The sequence below is a fragment of the Balaenoptera ricei genome, chromosome 8, assembly GCF_028023285.1.
Source record: "Balaenoptera ricei isolate mBalRic1 chromosome 8, mBalRic1.hap2, whole genome shotgun sequence".
In the NCBI taxonomy this organism is placed as follows: Eukaryota; Metazoa; Chordata; class Mammalia; order Artiodactyla; family Balaenopteridae; genus Balaenoptera; species Balaenoptera ricei.
In genome coordinates, this window is record NC_082646.1 from 101,719,890 (window position 1) to 101,742,865 (window position 22,976).

Genomic DNA, 22,976 nt, shown 5'->3' on the forward strand with positions numbered 1-22,976 from the left:
TCCCCTTCCGAAGAGTAGAGCTAATAATAGGAATAACTAGTGGCCACAAGGGCCTACCAAATGCCAGGCACTTTCACACACATTATCTCTTTTAATCCTTAGAATAATCCTACGAGGTAGATATTAGCTTCCCTATTTTGAAGATACACTGAGGCTCAGAGAGACTGAGTCGTTTGCCCCAGGCCACACAGCCAGGAAGCGAGAGAGCTGGGATTTGAACCCACGTCTGACTAACTCCATCGCCCACACCCCACAAGGAGAGAATGAACCCCCGGGGGGCGTCTGCCCTGCTGCTTCAGCCTCCTCCACCTTGACCATGATTAGTTTCAGCTTAGTCAAGAGTAAGCCCCATGCTGTCCCCAGGAACGCAGGCAGGCCCCATTTTAGGGGAGATCAGTAGGACTGGGGTGCGGGGTCTCTCTCTGACTTGGGGGGGGTCCCAAATTCAGAAGGAAATAGGAGGCGTAACTGTCAGTAAATTTTTCCTTCCCTCACCCCAAGCGAGAGAAGAGGCCATTCTCATTTTCTCTGGGACCTCCACGTGCTCATACATATTCCAGGCCCCTCACTCCGGGAGGCCATTTAGGCTCCCCCAGAGCGGGACGGGATTCCCCAAGCTGGTGCCCTGTTCCAGGAGATCAGCAAGTCTCCTCCAACACATTGACGGAAAGGTCCGGTGAGACCCAACGCCCGGCAAGCAGCCTGTCAACAGGCCAGTCCCCGTGGGGCCCTAATGAGGTGGTCCGTCCTCTAATGTCAGAAACTAAAGGGGCTTTAGGAACCATCTTGTCTGATTCGCTTGCGTACAGATGAGCAAACTGAGGCCAGAGAGGGAAAATGACTCGTCCAGTGTCACGCAGTTAGTGGCACAAAGAGAACCAGGTGTCCCGCCACTCAGGGAAGGAGGAAGGAACAGGCAGCTGGGAAGGCTGCTGCGAGCACGCCAAGCCCACCCCGTCTTCCTTTGCCCCGACGCCCCCTCCCCTTCTGGGCTCTTCCACAGTGGAGGCCCAGAAATCTCACCAGGGCAGAGATCAGGAGCAGATCCAGGTTTTATGAAGCCTGAAGCATACGCAATGTGGGTCACCTTTTAGGATTAGAAGAGGCTCAGGCAGGTGAGTGGCCCTGGAGTGTAAGTTTCACTAGCTTCATGGTAAATCCCTGGGAAAGGTTGGCTCGCAGGCCTGATCATGAGGTCTTAGCAGAGATGAGCTTAACTGTACATGGTGGGCTGGCCCCTCTACAGAAGGTGCAGGCAGCTTGGGGGGTAGTTCGGGAAGGCCCAAGCCCTCTGATCCCCCACCCCAGGGAGAGAAGGGGTGAGATTCTGCCACATGAGGCCCATCACCCCTTTCCCCACTCTGCCTTCACCCCCAGCCCCATCCTCAAGAGGATGGGGTAACACCTCCCCATGGGTGGCCTAGGGAATCAGGCAGCATCTGGAGATCTGACCAGCAGAGACATCAGTGAAGACAGTGCTGAGCTCTCCCACCAGGAGCCCCGGTGAATCCAGCTCTCAGGACGATGGGCTGAGGCTGGGGTCACAGGGATGCTCTCTGAGGAGGAGACAGAGGCAGCTCTGTCCTGAAGGGACCCTCTCCTCCAGCCCCTCCCTTTCCTCCAGACTGGGGTGGTCCTCCTACAGGTGCATCAGCCCGTCCTGAGGTTGCCAGCCCCTCCTGAGCCTGAACTCCTGTGTGTGTGGGCCTGATGTTGTCTTCCCCACGGCTGAACTAGGTTATGGCTCCCTGTGCAAGACTTAGGGCTGATCTCAGTAGTAATACCAGTAACTAACTCACCTCCGCTGCATCACGTGTACTCAGCACAATCACCAACATAATCACGTGACCCCTCACACCAACCCTGGTTAGCTTGCTATGGTTTGTCGTTAATCCTAGAAATAGAAAAAGAAATTTGCAATACGTGGATATTTGACCTGAAACCCACGCTCATTCCTAACAGCTCAGCATCAAAGCTAACATCTAGTGATAACTCACCATCGCCAAGCAATGAGTTAAATGTGTGACAGGCATTGTCTCATTCAACCAGCATTTTATAGAAGAAACTGAGGCTGAATAAGGTTTTAAAACTGAAGTGGTAGAGCTGGGACTTGAACCCAGGCCGTTATGACTCCAGAGTCTGGGATCTTGACTTCTGTGCCATATCTGCCTGGGAAAAACTATGAAATTTGTTGGCAACTTCTTTTCTATATGTGTTAGGCTAAAGCAGATTTTGGTGCAGTAACAAGTTAATTGTGAAATCTCAGGATTTAATACAACAAAGTAGGTCAGTCAGCCACTTCCACCTGGCAGCTATGCCATCTGAGATACATGGACCCCCAGATCACTGTGGCAAGGAAAGTGAGAACTGGAGGGTCATGGATGATCATAGGGGATCATATAAAGGCCAGGTGTGGCCTTTATATCACATCCAACCACATTGCACTGGCCAGACTCGGTATCATGTTGCAGAGCCCAGGTTTACTGCAAGGAATACTGGGGAATATAGTCTTCCTAGGTCCCCAGGAAGAGAAAACTGTGAGCACAGCACTCTCTGCTTCATTATCTCCTTTTTAATAGCTTTTCTTCTCCACAACCCCCGACCCATGCACACTAACAGTTACACACATTTTTCCCTTCTGTGTTCCTTCTCACAAAACCTTGTTCTCGGCAAGTTACCAATCAATCTTCCAGAGGTATTAATAGGCAACACACTCAGGAGTTTCTTGTCCTAAGAATATTTGCTTTTTAATCAAGGGCTTCAAGTCTGAAAGGCCTTAAACAGCCAAAGGAATGAATATATAATGGTTGAAGCTGAGGCCCACTAACAGACAGTACTGGATATTTGAAGGACATCTTTTCTTCCCTGGCCTGCCTCAAGCAAGCTTCAGTCTGGAAGGGTCTGAGCACCACCCCACCTCACCCCTTTCTCTTCCCTCCCTCTACCTCTGATCTTGGCTGGCAGTATATTTGGTTACTGGGATTAGCTAGAGCCCATTCCCCACCAAGGAGATAAGTGGAGGCTGATAAGAGGGGGCTTGCCATTCAGCAAGTCCCAGAAATACCAGTCCCAGAGCTACCTGTGCAAAGCTCATCCTTCCCACCCCCCACTGCTTCTGCTTCTTTTAGAAGTACAGCATCACTATTAGCTTGTTGCAGTACACAGTGCAGGGACTTGGGTAGGGGCCTGACCTCAAGGCAGCTCCCCTTCCATGCCCTTGGGGAGACTGACATGCTGTGATTAGGAGCTTCCTGACCCAATCTCCACCCAAGGCAGATGGACAGACCCCTCTACGGAGGACAGGCCTCTTCACCTAGAGGCAGTCCCCGGAGCCCAGCACTGGTGAGGTTCATAGCAATGTCAAGGCCCCGATCCTGTTGCCAGAGGCCTGCTCATGTTCAAGGGACTCAACCCTGCCGCTTCGTCACCAGCCACTTCCCCTGGGGTTCTCCGATCCTGTCCAACTCCAGCATCTTTAGAAACAAAGCACATCTGGCAAAACTGGATTTTCTGTTCCAAAAACTCCACATCTGGTGGGAATGTAAATTGATACAACCACTATGGAAAACAGTATGGAGGTTCCTTAAAAAACTAAAAATAGAACTACCATACGACCCTGCAATCCCACTACTGGGCATATACCCTGAGGAAACCATAATCCAAAAAGAGTCATGTACCACAATGTTCATTGCAGCACTATTTACAATAGCCAGGACATGGAAGCAACCTAAGTGTCCATCGACAGACGAATGGATAAAGAAGATGTGGCACATATATACCATGGGATATTACTCGGCCATAAAAAGAAACGAAATTGAGTTATTTGTAGTGAGGTGGATGGACCTAGAGTCTGTCATACAGAGTGAAGTCAGAGAAAAACACATACCGTATTCTAACGCATATATATGGAATCTAAAAAAAAAAGATGTAGACATAGAGAATGGACTTGAGGACACGGGGTGGGAGGGAGAAGCCGGGGCTAAGTGAGAGTAGTATCGACATATATACACTACCGAATGTAAAATAGTTAGCTAGTGGGAAGCAGCAGCATAGCACAGGGAGATCAGCTCGGTGCTTTACGATGACCTAGAGGGGTGGGATAGGGAGGGTGGGAGGGAGGCTCATGAGGGAGGGGATATGGGGACATATGTATGCATATGGCTGATTCACTTTGGTGTGCAACAGAAACTAACACAGTATTGTGAAGCAATTAAACTCCAATAAAGATGTATTAAAAAAAAAAACTCCACATTTCATCAGATAGCTGTACAGATACACACACACATACATGCACAAAGGTAGACCTGTACACAGGTATGCTCAGACACACTGACATGCACACATACTCCCAAAGACACTGGCCAAAGACACAGCGGTACACGCATATGCATGCATATACAGATTCAGGAGTATAAGGTACAAAGCTACACAGATACACGCACTCAAAGATGGACACAGACATACAGGCATATCCATAAATAGAGACGTATAAAACGTACGCACAACACATAAATACATGCTGACTCACACACAGATTTATGCATATTTACAAATATAGATTCACATATACACAGGTATCCAAAGACTGACTCTTGTACACACCAAGATACATATACACACGTGTATGTGTGCGCCCCCAGAACTACTTGTACATTCTCCCTGTGCCCCATGTAGAACTACACCCCCAAGAAGTCTCTCTTTCTATCCCTCTCTCTCTCTCTCACAACCTGGGGCTCTCTGTCCTCTGAATACCCAGTTTCCAGTGTGAGTTTCTCGCTTCATCAAGCCCAGATCCTTCCTGGAGCCCAGCCTGGAACAAAGTTAAGAGCAGCAACAATGTTCTCAATGTCCCCAGGATCTGAGCAAATGGGAGAAGCAGAGGAGACCTGGGGCTGTAGAACCAGCATTGGAGCCACACAGCTACAGATGCCCTGACTTTGGCCCCAAGGCCCTGGGATGAGGGACTTCCCTGGTGGTGCAGTGGTTAAGAACCCGCCGGCCAATGCAGGTGACACGGGTTCGAGCCCTGGCCCGGGAAGATCCCACGTGCCGCAGAGCAACTAAGCCCGTGCGCCACAACTACTGAGCCTGCGCTCTAGAGCTCGTGTGCCACAACTACTGAAGCCCGCGTGCCTAGAGCCTGTGCTCCGCAACAAAAGAAGCCACTGCAATAAGAGTCCCATGCACCGCAGCGAAGAGTAGTCCCTGCTCGCTGCAACGAGAGAAAGCCCTCGCGCAGCAATGAAGGCCCAACTCAGCCAAAAATAGAAAATTTTTTTAAATAATATTTTTTAAAAAAGGTCCTGGGATGAGAGGCAGCTCCCTCCTGAGAATGTGGCCCCTCTAGGGAGGGGGACGTAGGCTGGGGACCGGGGAGGGGACGAAGGATTCGGGGCGCAGTGAGGACAGCCGCCCTCCTGGGAACGGGGTGGGGAACCATCTCAGAAGAAGTTGGGGCCTCCGAACTCACACACAGGCGGCTGGGAGAGTGGAAAATAGGGGCCATTATCCTAAGTGAAAAAGACACAGGTCTAGAGAAGCCGGCTGCCCCGAGAGACTACTTTCTCTTCCCCGCTATGTGGTTACCCGAGGTGGGACCTCAATGGTCCATCCAATTCTTGAATCGGCGACAGAGCCTCCATTTTGGAAAGCCGCCACTCCCACCCCGCTCCGCACACTTTACTGAATCCAAACAGAGCAACAGGGTCAGTTCCCCACCCCCTCACCAAAGGAGTTCTTCCTCCCAGAACCTGAGGGAGCTGGGGCGCGCGGGGTGGAATCCTCGGAGCCGGAACGAGAAGGACCGCCGCCTGGTACACGCTCCGCCCCCAGGTGGCGCTGCAGACACACCCCGGCGCCCCGCAGTCCAACTCCTCTAAAGTGCTCAATGAAGAAACAAGAGTCACGAGATGCTGTGGGAAGTCTGGCTTTATGATCCGGAGAGGCTGGGGACAAGTGCCAAGGGTAGGACAGAGGCCACCAGGAGGGCGTGAAGGGAGGATCTCCGTGCCTCTGGCTTAGAAGGAGCAGACGAAGGGCAGACGGCTTCCGCATCGAGCTCGTTGCCAGTAACCCCCTAGCGGTAGAGAGCACAGTGATGTCAGCTGCCCACCTGAGTGTGGCCTGTGCTCCCTCCTCCCCTCCTCAGGCACCTCATATGTCATCTTTGCCTGCCGTCGTCATGATCCGATGGCCACAGGTTTCCCACACATCCGGACTAGCCATTGATCTCTTCCCTTGCAGAGGCAATGTGCTAAGTGCTTTATATGGACTATCGTTTAATCCTCACAATGACTCTCCAAGAGGTCAGTGCTATCATCACTCCCGTTTCACAGATGAGGAAACTGAGGCTTAGTGGGAGTGATAACTTGCCTGTGTCTCAGCTGGCAAGTGGCACAGCTGGGATGTGAATCCCGGCCATCTTACTCCAACCCGTATGGTCCAGCCACTGTAATAGGTTCCCTCCCATCTGGCAGCCATGCTGTTCAAAGCTGGCAAATTATGTCAGCCATCCTTAATTCCCACATCTTCACCTCATCCCTCATCCACACCTTGCATTCACATCTGTTCCCCCCATCTGTCCCATACTCACTCCTTGTCGCCATCATACCAGAGGAAGGAAAGGAGTCCCCAGGCCCTGAGCCTAGCTTTGCCTGGGAGGATGGAGAGTCCCCATCTCTCCCCTGTACCGGGAGCCTCATCACCTGGGCTTGCTCTGAGGAATCCCTACATCTCAGCCCTCCTCACAGACGGGGACATTGGTTTTCCGGTTGGAGGGAGGGTGTGGGTTTGGGGAGGTGTGTTCAGGCAGCTCAGAGGGATCTGTGTGGGAGTCCACCTTGCCACCCCTTCCCCTTGTCCTGGTGCCCGGCCCCCCTCACCTCTGATGCCCAGAGCCACACAGCAGCCTCTCCCATTCCTAGGTTGCCCTGGGGCCCAGTATGCAAAATTCCAGCTACTGCCATCCGTCCAGAAAAATCTGTTGCCCTGGAATTAGAGAAGAGAGAGGCTGGGTCAGAGGGCGGAGGTCCGGAGAGACAGACAGATTCTGGGTCTCCAGAAAGCCCACTGAGTATCCCTTCCCGAACACTGTATATATAATCTCCTCACTGCCCACCTGGCTAGTATACCATTGAGACCCATCCCTGAGGGTTCGCAGGCAATGACAATGGAAGAGCAAACATCACTTCCAGCTATCACACAGAGTAGGCTTCTCAAACTTCACTGGGCACACAGATCTCCTAGGGATCTAGTGAAAAATGCAGATTCTGATTCAGGAGGTCTGGGGCGGGGCCCAAGATCGTGCATGTCTAATGAGCTAATGATGTTGATACTGCTGGTCCGTGGACCACACTTGAGTAGCAAATATAATGGCACTTATTTGTCCACAGTCCCAAAGCCACTCTGAGAGAAGGACCCCACTTTAGAGATGAGGAAACTGAAATTTGGAGGCAGTCATTCAGCTAGTAAGGGACCAAATTAGATATAGAATCTATCTCCTGACGCCAGGAGTGTGCTGGTAAACGTTTAACAACCAGCTTTGGGGGAAGGTGAGAGGCTAGAGGGAAGAAAGAAACCTGATTTGTAATAATTGTCAATTTCCTTGGTGTAAATACAGCCACCATGGCAGATTTCAAGCTACAAGCATGAGGCCACTGAACATGGAGTTAGGAAGAGAAGCACTCAATCATCAGTTCTCCTAAGCCGGTATGAGCCAGCTTCAGCTGCCGGGACGAGGCTTGATGCCAGCAGGTGGTCCCTTGAGGCAATCAGAAAGACCTTCGTGTACCTGGGAGTTGGCCCCTTGCTTACCCTGCCCCTGACGAAGCCTCCGATCCAGACCTGTGCTTGGTTGATCCTACTGACCCAGCACTGGATGCGATAGTTGAAACTGTAGTTGTGGATGGAGACGAGATTGCCTCGGTAGCACTTCCTGCATATACTCTGCAGAGAGAAGAGGTGGGGTAGAAAATTCACTGTTTTCTCTCAAGTCCCTGAGTCTCCAGGAGAGACCCCCTCATCCCTTTCCAAGTCAGAAATCAGGGATCTATTGCCCCCCTGAATCCCGTCTCTTGTTCCTTTATTTGGTGTCAGGAACTTCTTGCAGAAAAGAATAATAATACTCAGAATAACTACAGCCACCATTTATGGAGAGTTTACAATGACCCAGGGACTATTCTAAATACTTTCCATATATTATTTAAATCCTCACCACAACTCTAAGAGGTGGTACCATACACCTCCATTTTACAAATGAAGATACAGGAGCCCTGAAAGGTGAAGTGACTTGCCCAAATAAAATGGCTGGTGACAAGCAAAGCCAGGATTTAGCACAGGCATATCTTATACCAAAGCTTTTTATCTAAACCGGTGGTTCTCAAAGTGCGGTCTCCCGGCCAACAATATCACCACCTGTGAATTTGTTATAAATGCAAACTCTTAAGCCCCAAACTTGCTAAATCAGAAACTGAGGAGATGGGGCCCAGAAATCTGTGTTTTAACAAGACTTCTAGGAGACTCTGATGCATACTAGGCTTGGAGAACCATTAGTCCAAATGATAGGGAACAGAAGGTTTTTCTCCACTCTTGTCTCCTCCACCTGGTCCCCCATAGTAGCCTCCCTGCCATTTACCTGAGCTTGCCTAAAGTTCTTCGGGGTCCGCACCAACAGGATTCTGCAGGTCTTGCGCCCAGGACTGCCTGGAAGTTGAATTGTGTCCTCTTCCTTAGGGCACTGCAAATCCTTGTCTAGGGCAGCTGGGTCTGACTCCATGGCCTCCTCATCCTCAAACGCATCTTGATAGCTGGAAGCCACAGCCTCCTCTTCCTCTGACTCAAGCACTCCATAATTCAGGGCCAGCTCTCCCTCCTGTTCCCCCGAACCTTCCAGATCCTGGCTCAGGTCAGCCTCTCTGCTGCCCAGATGGGAGGCATCGTTCTCTGGAAAGAAGAGGTAACCTGCCATCAGGCCGGGCTCTCTCTTCTTCCAGGACCACGGACAGCTCTGATGGCCCCACTCAAGCCTTCCTAGGGACGCCATCTGGAACCAAGACTGGACGGATCCCTTGGGGGTTGGGCAAGCCAGAATTCCTGCATCACACACCCAAATGCATGAGCACCTGGCGGACACCACATGTGGGGTATTTTGGGAGTGGGAGGAAGCACCTGTGAGAAGCCCTCATCTTCACAGGTGGGTGTTTTTCCTTGCAAAGGAGCCCTGACGGAAAGTTCAGGTCACAGCTCTGAGTCCAGGAGAAATCTAACTAGAGGTGGGCTGGGTCAGCTGAAGAGGGGAGGCTGTGGCCCTGGCCCACAAGAGCAAAAACAGATGCAGGAAAGAAGAGAAAAGAGAAAAATGGACGAGGAGGGAAAGGGGAGGACTTACCCAGATAAAGAGAAGAAACTGTCCCCAGCAGGAGAAGGGGCAGGAGCATGGGGCATTTCATATCTTCTCAGTCTTGTGACAGGGACACAGCTTCACCTTCCTTCCTTGGGGACTTCTCATGTGTCTGCACGGTCCCTGACACACAGTGGAGATACAGTGTTTGCTTAACTGGTGGATTAAAGGGCAAACTAGAGAGCTTCCTTCTCCCCCCGTGAACAGACCCTGAGCTGGAGAATCAAGAAAAGAACAGGGGGTTGTCAGCTCAAGTACGAAAGACCCTTTTTCCTGAGAGCTCCATCATTGCTCCCTGGGACAGCACTTAGCTCAGATGCTAGCTGCCATGGGAACAGGTCTGCTCACATTCAGGGCCAATTTCACTCACACTGGGGGTGAAAGGGGAAGGATAGTGGCCATTATGGTCCTAAGGACAGGCCTCCAGGGTGTTTGCCGTATAGGGTCTTGCTTCCCCCAGCCCTGGACCTCTCCTTCCCGGCCAGCCGAGGGAGCACTTACCTCCCCAGAGTCTGGAGCCTCCACTCTCAGTGCCTCTGGCTGCTGGGTCCCAGAGGCAACCTTTATACTGGGCTTCTGGGGAAGTGGGAAAAAGCCAGGACGATTGCCCCAGGCTTGGGCTGGGGGGCGGGACAGTGGAGCTGATAAGAGGTTAGCTCAGTCCTCCCACCCTTGGGCCCTGCTCTCTGCTGGGACTTCAGGGACCTGCCTCCTGCCATATGTAGGTGCCCAAACACCCTAGTATGCTCGAGAAAGCCCCAGATGACTACTGTCCAGGCATGATTATCAGCACCCCTAAAGGGTCCCAGTCTGAACAATACTCTTTAGCCCCAGGAGCAGCCTTCCTTCGGTCAATATTCCAGCAAATGAAGTGGAGAATCCCAGGGACAGGGAGACCACAGGAGAGGAGGTAGGAGATGAAGGGCAGCCTCAGCCCTCCTGAGCTCTTATCTAGACCAAGTACTTTATGTGCATTGCATCCTTGAATCCTCACCTTCCTAACCTCAGTCCCATGAGAATGTATGATTAGCCCTGCTGCACAGATGTGAAAAATGAGATACAGAGAGGGAAAGTGACTTGCCAAGGTTATGCAGGAAGTGGGGGAACTGGTATTTCTAAGTCTTTGGGGCTCCCAACATTCTCTACCCACCCCATCTCTCTCTCTCTCTCTCTCTCTCTCTCTCTCTCTCTCTCTCTCTCTCTCCCACCCTCCCTCCTTCACTCTCTTCCTCTCTCTCACTCTCCTTCTCCCTCTCCATCTCTTTCTTATCTTTAATATGTGAAAAACTTATGCTCTTTCCTTTATGCTGTGGCTCTAGATCAAGTTTCTCAACCCTTGCACTATTACTATTTGGAGTCAAATCATTCTTTGTTGAAGGTTGGGGGAGGGGCTGTCCTGTGTCTTGTAGAAAGTTTAGCAGCATCTCTGGGTCTCTACCCACTAGATGTCAATCGTGCCTCCCCAAATCATATCACTCAGAAATGTCTCCACACTTTTTCAAATGTCCTCTGGAAAGAAAAAGTACCCCTGTTGAGGATCACTGATCTAGAACATGCTATTTTGTCCAACCTTGAGGCATATCTTTCTGGCGGGGAGGCAGCAGCTGGAATGGAAACCTTCACGCAGAGTCATTCAGATGCTCTGTGGGCCAGCCTCCCCGCACCACCCCGACTCCCCATCTCCCACCAGCCCTCTGTCACGACCAAGGTCAGGACTAAGGGGAAGAAGGCACTTGCCTCAGCTGCAAAACTTAAGGGGACGCTAAAGGACTCAGTAGTCAAGGTAAACAAATATTTAATGCAATCTTTCTTAAAAATCAGAATCGATGTCAAGCTACCATGATGAACAAAACGTCAAAATATTAATCAATCAAGTTCCAGTCACATTCACTGCAATCCAAGGAGAGGCCAGCAAGTGCTGAGCCTTGATTTTGCCAGACATCACTGCCAAGAGCTCGTGGCCCTGTCAGGGTGGGTGACTCTGCTCTGTGATATCCTAGCTGGGCAGTGCATGTTTGTTCCTCGGATTCCAGCCCAGTCCTCCAGTGCTCAGGGCATCAGGGACACGTCACCCAGAGGGTGAAAAGGCCTGGATTCCTTCCACTCCTCTGCTCTCTCAGGGGACCTACAAGTGGAGAAGCATCTGAGAGGTCACTTCTGGGCCTGAATGCAGAATAACAGTATCAGCCATTATCTCCCTGGCCCAACGGGCAGAATAACGGTATCGGCCGTTATCTCCCTGGCCCAACAGACGCAACCCTCAGCTCATCTACCTGACTTGGGGGTTGATTGGCTAATTCCAGGGCCCAAAAACCTGGTCTCCAGAGTTCATGCAGGAGACTTCCCTAGCTGGGGAGAGGTGGAAAGCTAGCTGCCCTCCCCATTATTCTCCCCAGTCCTGGGGCCCAGGCCAGGGGCCTCATTTCACTCAGCGGTTGGGATGACCAATAAGGTCAGCTCCCCCCGTTAGCCAGCACCACGATAAGCTTTACAAGCATTGTTTCATTGAAACGTCCCTGTATTGCACATTAGGAAACAGCATCTCAGAGATCTTAAATAAGTTACCCAAGATTACACAACAAGTCAGAGACAGGCCTAAACCAAGACCTTTCGGCTCCTTAGCTACCCCACGCCTGCCTTCCCTCTACTTCCTCTGACTGGCCTCCCATCTCTCTGGCCTGCCCCTGCCCGGAGTTGACCTTGGGCAAAGACACCCCAGGGACTTCAGGGCCCTCCTCAGTCACCACGGTGATGTCTGATGTAAAACTGGAAATAACTTTTTTTTTTTTTTGGCTGTTCCGTGCAGCATGCAGGATTTTAGTTCCCCGATCAGGGATTGAACCCACGCCCCTCGCAGTGGAAGCGCGGAGTCTTAACCACTGGGCCGCCAGGGAAGTCTGGAAATGACATTTTTGAAGGTCCACCACAGTCCAAACACTATGCTTCATTAAGGCTTTCACATCCATTATCCTACTTACTTAATCTTTACAATCATCCTGCCAATTAGACACTGCCATCCCAGTCCGCAGACCTACCACAAAAGCTCAGAGAGGTGAAATAACTTGCCCAAGCCCACACAACTAGTTAGAAGTGGCATGTCTGACCCTAGTCTGTTTGACTCCTACATCCTTGCTTTCTTTGATTCACCCAAATGTGTTAGTCCCAGACTAGCCAATGGTGCCCACCTTTTCAGCATCTATGAAACGCCAACTCTCTGGCTTACTGTTTGCATCTATATTCATAGGGGTTTCAAACTCTGCCTCTCGTCTCAAATTTCCATCCAGCCCCACATTATGCAGAGGGCAGCATAGTGCGACATATTGATAGAATGGAATCACCATTCCAGAGTCAGCCCCTCTGGGTCTCAGTTTTCCCATCCATAAACTGAGGCTAATGACAGGACCTACCTCGAATGAGATCAGCTCCAGTAAAGCCCTCAGAAGAGTACCTGGCACGTGGAGTTGCGGGTAGCCCTTGTCAGGAAACTGAGACTGAACTGTGACCCTAATCAACAAGCAAGCACTGAGAGCTGGTTGAGCTCCCGCTCTGGGTACCGCATGATGCTGTAAGGAACGCCAGGGATACCATTGTAAAGACACGAGCTGAGTTTCCCAGAGCTTAGTTAGCACGATTTTGGACAGGAAAAATACCACACAAGCCCTTATTTGGGGACATAAGGCCAGTCCTCTTATTTCATTTAAAGCTTTTCTTGAGGATGCATCTTTAACATGCATCCTGTAATGTTCACTGTAGCGTGGACTGCTTGAGGCGTGGTCACGGAGGGAATGCACCCACGTAACCCAGGCCAGGTCAAGATACAGAATGTTACCAGGAGCCCAAATGCCTCCTTCATGCCCCCTTCTTGACATTAATCCCCCAGAGGAGACCTTTGTGGACCGGAAGTCACACTTCGGTCACAAACCACCGCCAACAGGAGAGATTTGTGAGGCATAAAACAAGGTCCCACCTGAGCACAAAGTCTCTTGGTACAGACCCTGGCACCTATTTAGTGCTTAATACATGAGGGGTTTTAAAAAAGAGGGGATGTGTGTATACGTATGACCGATTCACTTCGCTGTACAGCAGAAACTCACACACCGTTGTAAAGCAGCTATACTCCAATAAAGATCAATAAACAATGAAATGAGGGATTTTGTTACTCTTTATTAGTAGTACTGGAATAAAGAGAAGCAACGCCTCACCACACCAGAATACAGAGTCCGTGAGGGCAAGGAGGGAAAGTTCTGCTCCTACTGCATCCTCCACGGCACCCAGCACAGGGCTGAACTCGTAAGAGTGTGTCAGATTTCCACCGTCTCTGAAATCAAGAGAACAGCAGTTACAAAGGACCTCAGTGTGATTTCTGTCTTTTTCAACTTCCTGTGCAACCTTGAATAAGTAGCCTCTTCTGTCCGGGCCACCAGATAGAATGGAATCCCTGGGGCCATCTGTACTTCTGAGAATTTGTGGAGTCCTGGAGGAAAAGGGCTTCGGAGCATTGATGCCTTACTTTCTGCTCACCTCCCCATCAGGGGGAGGGTTCAGAATGCCTTCCTTCCTCACCTCTGATTGGGACTCCCTCATCTCCAGCTGGGTTGGAATCCAATGCCCCAAGATGAACCCAAGGGTAGATGAGTCTCTTGTGCCTCCCCTCTGTGCTCTGTCCCTATATGATCATGTCCTGGAAGCAGCCAACACTTCCAGACATGAAATCCTAATGGTTGAAAGAACATGCTCTGGAGATACTTGAATCACAGCACAGGTCACATTTAGATGTTCAGCCTTGGGTAAAAAAACAGGTCATAGCTTCTCTGAGCCTGGTTCTGTACAATGGGATAATAATTACTGATCAAACAAGGTCATCTTTGTAAGATGCCTGCCACAGCAGGGGGTACTTTGTGGGTGCACGGTAAGCGGTAACAATTAGTAGATGCTGTTGAGCTTGTATTACAAACATCTGTACCTTCCCGAATGGCAGGGGGCTGTGTCTTGTCATATTCCCAAACCTTACATAGAGTTGGACGTATAGCAGTTTGTCCTATGTTGAGACTCCCCGGAAACAGACCCTGAGGCAAGGATTTGAGTGCAAGTAGTTTATATGGGACGTACTGGGGCAGTAGTAGGGAAGAGGAGAGTTCATATGGGGGAGAGAAGACAGCCAATAAGATGTGCGTTATAAAGCCAGCTACCTCAGTGGATAACTGGAAGTTAATCCCACTGCGAAACCCTGGGAAGCAGTGCCCGATACCTGCCCCAGAATTATTCCACTTGAGGGGGCAAAGGACTGGGGTACACATACACCCACTCCTGAGAGTTGTGGGCTGTTCCCAGGGACATGTTAATATCCTGGCACATTAAGGCAACCACAGTTTTTTGTGGGAGAGGGAGAAAAGGCCCTCAGACGTGGAGATGCAAACACAGTACACTGAGAGTTCACCTTGAAAGTTTGGAGAGAGATGCGTGGGGTCCTGGCAGCACCTGCAATGCACGAGCCCAGTAATTGGGTGTCCTATGAAAAGAGCCACCTGAGCCCATTCCTCTGTCTCCAAGAGGGCCACACAGACCCCACCCCATGCTCCATCCTCCTTGGGAGTGATAACTTCTGTCCCTTTTTATGAAAGACAGTAGGGTGGGGAGGTGTGGTCCACGTATGGCAGAAAGCTCATGGGTGGGGCTAAGCAGAGTAGATCAATGATTGGAAGAAAAAGAAATCAGTCTCAGGAAAACAGTTTTCTTGCTGGGGGCTGGAGGGGAGGGGATGGGAGGAGGCTAACCAGGAAGATCCAGCTCAGTAGGAACAGATGAACGGGAGACCCACGCCACAGTGAGCTCGACGCCACTGGCCTCCTGTGAAGACGCAACAGGAAGGGGTCTCAGCCTCTTGTTCTCCCTGACTCAGCCCCAGTAGGGCCTTCCCCTCTCCCTACCCCACGCCTCAGTGGAGATGAGTCTGAAGAGCCAGGAGGCCTCTCCTTTGGAGGGTCTGGCCCTTCCTGGAGCCTCCTCCCTCCCAGGCCTTGCCATTATTCATCCCCACTCCCACCACCTCACCTCTGGTGCATGGGGTCACACATCTAGCAGCACTGCCCCGGGGCTGGCCAGTAGCCCAGTATGCAAAATTCCAGGGAGTGCCGTCAAGCCAGCGAGAGCGTGTGCAGCGACCCTAGGGGAGGCAAGAGGGAAAGAGGTGGGCTGGGACACGGGCAAAGGGAAAGCAGGTAGGCAGAGCTGGGACTATCCCTGCCTGACCCTCCCGCTGCCCGCCAGGCATTGGCCCTTAAAGGACTGCTGGACCACAATGGACACAGTCCTGGTCAACCGAAATGTAGATTCACAGTGATTGTCACCATCACATTCTATGCATTCCAGTGACACCCCCATCCTTCTGGCTCTAACAAGAGGTAGGGCAGGAGTTCCAACCCCATCCTACAGATGAGGAACAAGGCTCACGGTCTTGCCCAGGTCCTATAGACAGTCAGAGACTGAGCAGAACTCGCATCTAAACATCCTGATTCTAAATGCTTCACTGTTCCCGATGCCTAGGCAGCCCCCTTGTTGTCTCGCCCAGGTGTCCATCTGTCCCCAGTTCTTCAGGGGATTGTAGAGGAGAAGCACAGACAAATCTGCAGCAAGTTGAACATGGGCTGGGGTCAGTAGGTGCTCCCCACTGAGAGCTGGGACCCCTCTTACCCAGCCGGTGACCTGGCCTCCGATCCAGACTTGGCCCTGGTTGATCTGTTTGACTAAGCACTGGATCTGGTAATTAAGGCTGCAGTTGTGGATGGAGATGAGTCTTCCCCAGTAGCACCTCTGGCAAGTTAACTGCAGGGCAGAATGAAAGAAGAAGAATGGAGTGCCCGTCCCACAGGAATTCACATCACCTTAGTCCTGGGTGTCCAAGTCTCCAAAACTCACCCTCCACCCCCCAGCCCCACAGACATTTGAAGGCTGGAGATTAAGATGCAACTTCTGTTTCCACATGACCCTCACCTCTTACCCCCAACACCTCTGCGGGTCTCAGCCTCTGCTAACACCCCCAGGGTCCTCAGGGCGGAGAATGACCAGCGACACAGAGGCTGGAGCCACCTGCTCCCCATCCCCACCCTGGGCCTCGGCCTCAGCCACTGGCCACTCACCTGAGCATGAATAAAATTCAGGGGCTCCTCACCAGGAGGAAACGGCAGGTCTTGCATCCAGGGATGCCCTCCAGTTTTACTGTGTGCTCATCCTTAGGACACTGAAGGTCCCTGTCTACATCATCCAAGGCTGAGATGGACTCAACAGCCCCCTCTTCCCTGCGGGCATCTTCACTTCCAGAGCCCCATCTTCCTCTTCCTCTAGCAGCATCTACTCCTCCACAGGGACCTCCTTTGCCTCACTTTCTGGCACCTCCCCAACCTGAGGCAGGGTGTCATCCCACAAGGGGCTCTCGATGTTGGACATTTCAGTTCCTGGCAAGAAGAAAGGCCAAGTGTCCCTCCTTCACATCTTCCCCTGTTCCTCCCCAGAACCACGGACAGCTCCCTCCTGGCCCCAGGCATTTGCAAGCTGAGCCTTGGATAGAGAGGAACCTGGAATGGAGCCCACCCCACCCCAGGAGAAGCCAACCTCCCACATGAGGTCCTGGCGGTTAAGGGCATGAACTTAGAGTCAGGCAGTTTTGGGTTTTGTTCTGGTTCCATCATCTACTAGCTTTAGGTCTTCGTTTGTGATATGGGTATACCACACCACATACCTCATGGGGATGGTATGAGGATTAAAGGAGATAATGCATAGAAAACGCTTAGCACAGTACACTCGGTGAACTCAAAGTCAAAGAAGTGATCATTTGATCATCGTTTGCATCTTGCAGAAAGGACAACACTGAGAACGTCACAGTAGAACCAAGACTGCAGACATGCAGATGCCCTGAGGAATCCCTTCAACTCCAGCTCTAGAGTCCCCGCTCCTTTCTGTGCAGAGATCCTGAAATTGGGGATGGCCACAGAGGAAGGTGGCTATGTGACTCTGACCCTATAAACTATAGAAAGGAGTCAAGTAGAGAAAGAAAGGCTGAAGGCCAAGGAGACTTACTCAGATGAAAAGCTGAAACTGTCCCAAGTAGAAGAGCCAGAAGTAGGGGGAGTTTCATTTTGGCTTTGTCCTGTAATGGAGAACACAGTTGGACACACACACACACACATACACAAGAGCCACACCATTAGGGGACCTTGAGAGGGAGGTGGAGAAAGAGAAAGCATGAATAGAAGTCAAGATGGGATGGAAAAGCTAGTGCTATGCTCAGCCCCTGATGCTCTAGGGCACTGAGACCTCTTTCTGAATAGAGTGAAGCAGATCATGAGGGGCGGCCAAGGCTGACTTTCCTGTGGGCTTGGATGGGAAGAAGGGAGTATTACCTTTCTTTGTTTGTACTTAATGTTCTCCTCAGAGTCTATGAAAAAAGAGAGGATCAAGACAAGATGATCATTGGCCTTCTTAGGAACTCGCAGCTCTTGGAAAGCATGTCTCCTCTTCAAAGCTCAGAAAGCCACACACATGCTCACATCCTCCATGCTCTGCCTTCCCCAGCCAAGGAGAGCTTTCACAGACCTCAAAAGAAACGTGATAGGCTGAGGCTGAGAAGTCCTGACCCTGCTGACACCTGAGAGCCACACACAGTCCCAGCCAGCCCTCTGGAACCTCTCAGCCTGAGTCAGGCGTCTCCCAGGAGATTGAACATTTACTTAGGACCAGCTCCACTGCAACAGGCAAGGCACTCACTAGCCCAGAGGTCTTCCTGGGTCCTGAGGCACACCCCAAACTCCATCCTTCTTCACTCCATCTCACAATGATGTTTTATATAGGAGCTTTGTAGGAAGTTCTCCAGAGGCAGGAGGGTTTGCCCCACAGCCTGAGGGAGATGGGAGGGCTGATAAGAACCATTTCTTCACATCTCTGGGGAGCCCATTCATTCTCTCCTGACACCCCTTTCAGGAACCTGGGGGACATTCTGGGCTTGCTCTGGGCCAGTGGTTCTTATCCTGGGCTGCACTTCAGAATCTCCTAGGCAGTTTTCCAAAATACACAGCTCTCCTGCTTTACTGAGGGGGATGTGACTGCCACAGATATTTTGGAAACACATCTGTCAATATCTATTAAAGTTAAAAGTGTACAGATCAGGACTTCCCTGGCGGTCCAGTAGTTAATACTCTGGGCTTCCACTGCAGGGGGTGGGTGTTCGATCCCTGGTCGGGGAACTAAGAGCCAACATGCCTCAGGGGGCAGCCAAAAAAAAAAAAGTGCATAGATCATTTGATCCATTTGAGTTTTTGGACATTATCCTTTGGAAATTAAAGTACCCACAAATAAAAACACTTTTACAAAGTTGGGTATTGCTTTACCATTTACAGAAATCAAAACAACCCATATCCATCAGTGGAGCATTGAATAAAATGTGGCTCATCTATTCTACAGAATATAATGTGACTCATTTGTTTGCTTGTTTGTTTGTTTGTTTTTTGGCCATGCTGCTCAGCTTGCGGGATCTTAGTTCCCCGACCAGGGATCGAACCCAGGCCCCAGCAGTGGAAGCACTGGACCTCCAGGGAATTCCCCAGAATATAATGTGACTCTTTAAAGAAGATATGGACCTATATCTGTAAACCTGAAGAGATGTGTATGCTGTACTGTGAAGTGAAAAAAGCAAAGCAAAATACAGAGAAAAACATTTAGTATGAGAATACTTTTGTAAAGAAAAAAACCATATGTGAGTATCTATCTGTGAGTTTCCTTTACATAACCACAGACCGTAGAGCTCGTGTGCTAAACAGGATTCACACCAGCCTCCTTACCTTGGTGGCCTCCAAGAGTAGAAGGAGGAGAGGGAAGAAAGTGGAGGGAGATTGCTGTTCTCCTTCTTTATATAGCTGTGCATGTTTCAATGGTTATGATGTGTGTATTCACTCTGAAATTTTGCAAGAGACCTTATTAAAGATTTTAAAAGTACACAAACCCCTAGGGACTTTCCTGGTGGTGCAGTGGTTAAGATTCCGAGTTCCCAATGCAGGAGGCCCAGGTTCGATCCCTGGTCAGGGAATTAGATCACACATGCATGCTGCAACTAAGAGTTCACATGCCACAACTAAGGAGCCCACCTGCTGCAACTAACTAAATAAATAAATAAATAAAAATTTTAAAAATACACAAACCCCACCTTGGGAAATTTTGATTGGCTAGTAGATCTAGAGTGTAGGGCAGACGTATGCCTTTTTACAAAGCTTCCCAGCTGACTCTGATGGAAAATGTATCTGAGAATCACTGTCCTGGGGATGTCTGAGCACAGGAAATGCTCACATCTGCCTAACCCCACTTTCCTTCAAAACTTAGCCACTCAATTGGCCAGTGTACCAGCCTTCATTATGGTAACATTTACTGCACATCTTAAGATGTGCACTGCATCTATTACCTCACTTACAACAGCCTAGTGTGCTAGGTGGGTGATATCTCCATGGTCCAGGTGAGAAAACCAAGGCTCCACGCGGCTCCTAACCCACTCCCCACACCCCATCCCCATGTTGGATCAAACTCCATGTGTTTGCCCTTCAGAGTGCTTTCTGGAGTTAGTCATTCTCTCTTTTTTGTGAGATTATCTGGTTAATGGGTCAACATCTGTCTCCCTCCCTAGACTACAAGTTCCTGGATAGCAGAGACCATGTCCGTTTACTCACCTTTGTAGCCTTGGTGCCTAGTACAGTGTCTGCACATAGTAGGTCCTCAATAAACATTGTTGAATGAATAAACGAATGAATAGTTAAGCAAATTGCGCAGGTAAATAAGTTGGGATTCAAATCCAGTTCTCTCTGGCACCAAATTTCTCTTCCCTTCCATGTGCCTGTTGTATGTCAAAAACTAGGCCGTCTAGGTGGAGACAAAACACAGTCAATTACAATCCTTGACCTCAATTTGCTCGCAACCTAACTGGTAAGAGGAGACACATCCCGATAAAACAAGAGGAGATGGGTTAAGACCCAAGCTAAGAGGCACTCTCTGCTGATTCAGAAGAAATTCCAGAGTGGAAGAGTGTGGGTAAGGCTCTAGGAAAACAAGGAGCTGAGTCTCATCTGGATGGATTTGTGGTGAATAGAAGGGAAGGAAACAGGTGGTCCGGATAGAAAGAAGGGCATGAACAAGGTGTGCAAGTGGCGTGACATTGGCATGTGCACAGGACAGGGTCCTTTCATAACTAAAGTCAATAGTGTGCACCTTGGAAGAGGGTGGGAAAAACAGGGAACCAGTATGTCACACTTTGAGCCAAGGATGGAGACATCCTTCTCCTGTATCCACTGACTTAATGAGACAGACACAGGAGTAAGGGGATGACTCAAGGAGAGCCAAGACAGGAGCTCTGAGCTGCGTTCTGTTCACCCCCATCCCGGGCCGTCCCGGCAGGGCCACTTTACATGTACGTGGAGAGAGCTATTACAGGCAGACAAGGACGGGATGGAGCCGACTCTTAGAGCCCAGTTGGTGGCTTGGCACTGGCTTTGTTTTGGCCGCACCAGGCGGCTTGCGGGATCTTAGTTCCCCCGACTAGGCCAGGGGAAGCGCAGATTCTTAACCACTGCTCCGCCAGGGAAGTCCTGGGAAGTTCTTCTTTAGGTCACACAATCCACAGTCTGAAATCCACAGCTTAGCGAACACAGAAATTCCATTTCCTCGACATCCAGTGGAGGTATAGAGCGGTGGCTGAGAGCGTCGGTTCTGGAATCAGACAATCCAAGTTTGAATTGAGACTCTACCACTTAATAGCTGTGTGACACTGGACAAGCTTCTTAACCTCTCTGTACCTCATTGTCGTTTTTCGTAAAGTGGGGGTAACAACATCTGCCTCGCTGGGAACGCATGAGCGCATTTGTAGCAGACACGCCGTGAGCTGCACAGCCTCTTCCTTGCCTTCTGGCTTCTGGGATTCCATTTCCTATGGATCTTGGTGGGGGCCAGGTCTCTTATTATTGAAGACTAATGTGACAAATAGATTCCCAGCTTCCTTCATAACTAAGGCATACAACTAGGCTCCATCAAATAGAAGCATCCATTCAAGACTTCAAATAGAGCTAGGGACCAAAAAGTGGGGGCCATGAAGACCTCTCTCTGGTGGTAGTAATGATGAGATTGAGTTCCTGGGGACGTCCCTGGTGGTCCAGTGGTTAAGAATGCACCTTCCAGGGCTTCCCTGGTGGCGCAGTGGTTAAGAATCTGCCTGCCATTTCAAGGGACACAGGTTCAAGCCCTGGTACGGGAAGATCCCACATGCCGTGGAGCAACTAAGCCCGTGCACCACAACTACTAAGCCTGAGCTCTAGAGCCTGCGAGCCACAACTACTGAGCCCACGTGCCACAACTACTGAAGCCTACGCACCTAGAGCCGGCGCTCCACAACAAGAGAAGCCACGATAATGAGAAGCCCGTGCACCGCAACAAAGAATAGCCCCCGCTCACCCCAACTAGAGAAAGCCCGCACACAGCAACGAAGACACAACGCAGCCAAAAAATAAATAAATACATTTTATTAAAATAATAATAATAATAATAATAATCCACCTTCCAATGTAGGGGACGTGGGTTAAATCCCTGGTCGGGAAACTAAGATCCTACATGCCACGGGGCAACAAAGCCCACGCGCTGCAACTACTGAGCCCGCACACCAAAACTAGAGAGCCTAAGTGCTGCAACTAAGACCCAACGCCGCCAAAAATAAATAAATAAATAAATAAAATATTTTTTAAAAAAGAGAGATTGAGCTTCTGGGGTTGCAGTGGCCATAGGGCTAGAGGATGGACCCAGAGTGCAAGCCCTACAGCACCCTGGGTGCCAGCCACAGGGTCTGAATCTCAGCAGCAGCAGTGGGGTCTTCCCCAGACCTGATCTGTGGCCTGGCTTTGACCCCACGTCTGGTCCTCTAAGCCCTTCCTGCAAATTTATGATCTACCCCCTTTCCTTTTTTTTTTTTTTAATATTTATTTATTTATTTGGCTGCATCAGGTCTTAGTTGCAGCACACAGGATCTTCGTTGCGGCATGCGGGATCTTTCATTGCAGTGCATGGGCTCTTCGTTGCGGCACACGGGCTTCTCTCTAGTTGTGGCGCATGGGCTCTAGAGCACGCAGGCTTAGTTGCCCCGGGCCATGTGGAATCTTAGTATCAAACCCACATCCCCTGCATTAGAAAGCAGATTCTTAACCACTGGACCACCAGGGAAGTCCCAATCCCATTTCCTTATTTTTATTTTTATTTTTTGGCTGCGTTGGGTCTTCGTTTGCTACCCGCAGGCTTTCTCTAGTTGCCGCGAGCGGGGGCTACTCTTCGTTGCGGTGCGCGGGCTTCTCATTGCGGTGGCTTCTCTTGCTGCGGAGCACGGGCTCTAGAGCGCAGGCTCAGTAGTTGTGGCTCATGGGCTTAATTGCTCCGCAGCATGTGGGATCTTCCCAGACCAGGGCTCGAACCTGTTTCCCCTGAATTGACAGGTAGATTGTTAACCACTGTGCCACCAGGGACGTCCCCCATTTCCTTTTAATAAATTCGTTTTTCTCTCAGATCAGCC

At 50.4% G+C, this 22,976-nt stretch overlaps 2 protein-coding genes across 2 annotated transcripts; both read right to left on the reverse strand.

Moving 5' to 3' along the window:
• Positions 1 to 6,017: 6,017 nt before the first annotated feature.
• Positions 6,018 to 9,446, reverse strand: PRG3 (proteoglycan 3, pro eosinophil major basic protein 2). The gene is made up of 5 exons (XM_059929698.1): positions 9,386 to 9,446; positions 8,633 to 8,940; positions 7,813 to 7,944; positions 6,882 to 6,987; positions 6,018 to 6,076 (listed from the first exon to the last, which is right to left on the reverse strand). Exons 1-5 carry the CDS (start codon positions 9,444 to 9,446, stop codon positions 6,018 to 6,020), a joined length of 666 nt encoding a protein of 221 aa, XP_059785681.1.
• A 5,739-nt stretch (positions 9,447 to 15,185) lies between these two features.
• PRG2 (proteoglycan 2, pro eosinophil major basic protein) lies at positions 15,186 to 17,528 on the reverse strand. Its single transcript, XM_059929700.1, is given in 6 exon segments — positions 15,186 to 15,244; positions 15,449 to 15,560; positions 16,088 to 16,219; positions 16,566 to 16,723; positions 16,726 to 16,848; positions 17,471 to 17,528. Coding segments are annotated over 6 exon segments (642 nt in total).
• Positions 17,529 to 22,976: the final 5,448 nt, after the last annotated feature.

Excerpts from the sequence above, each read along its gene's own strand:
- PRG3 (XM_059929698.1), bottom strand. The coding sequence starts at position 9,446 with ATGAAATGCCCCATGCTCCTGCCCCTTCTCCTGCTGGGGACAGTTTCT. Across the intron at positions 7,945-8,632 it reads AGAACTTTAGGCAAGCTCAG|AGTATATGCAGGAAGTGCTA; the intron begins GTAAATGGCAGG and ends TTCTCTCTGCAG. Across the intron at positions 6,988-7,812 it reads GAGGCTTCGTCAGGGGCAGG|GGCAACAGATTTTTCTGGAC; the intron begins GTAAGCAAGGGG and ends CTCTAATTCCAG.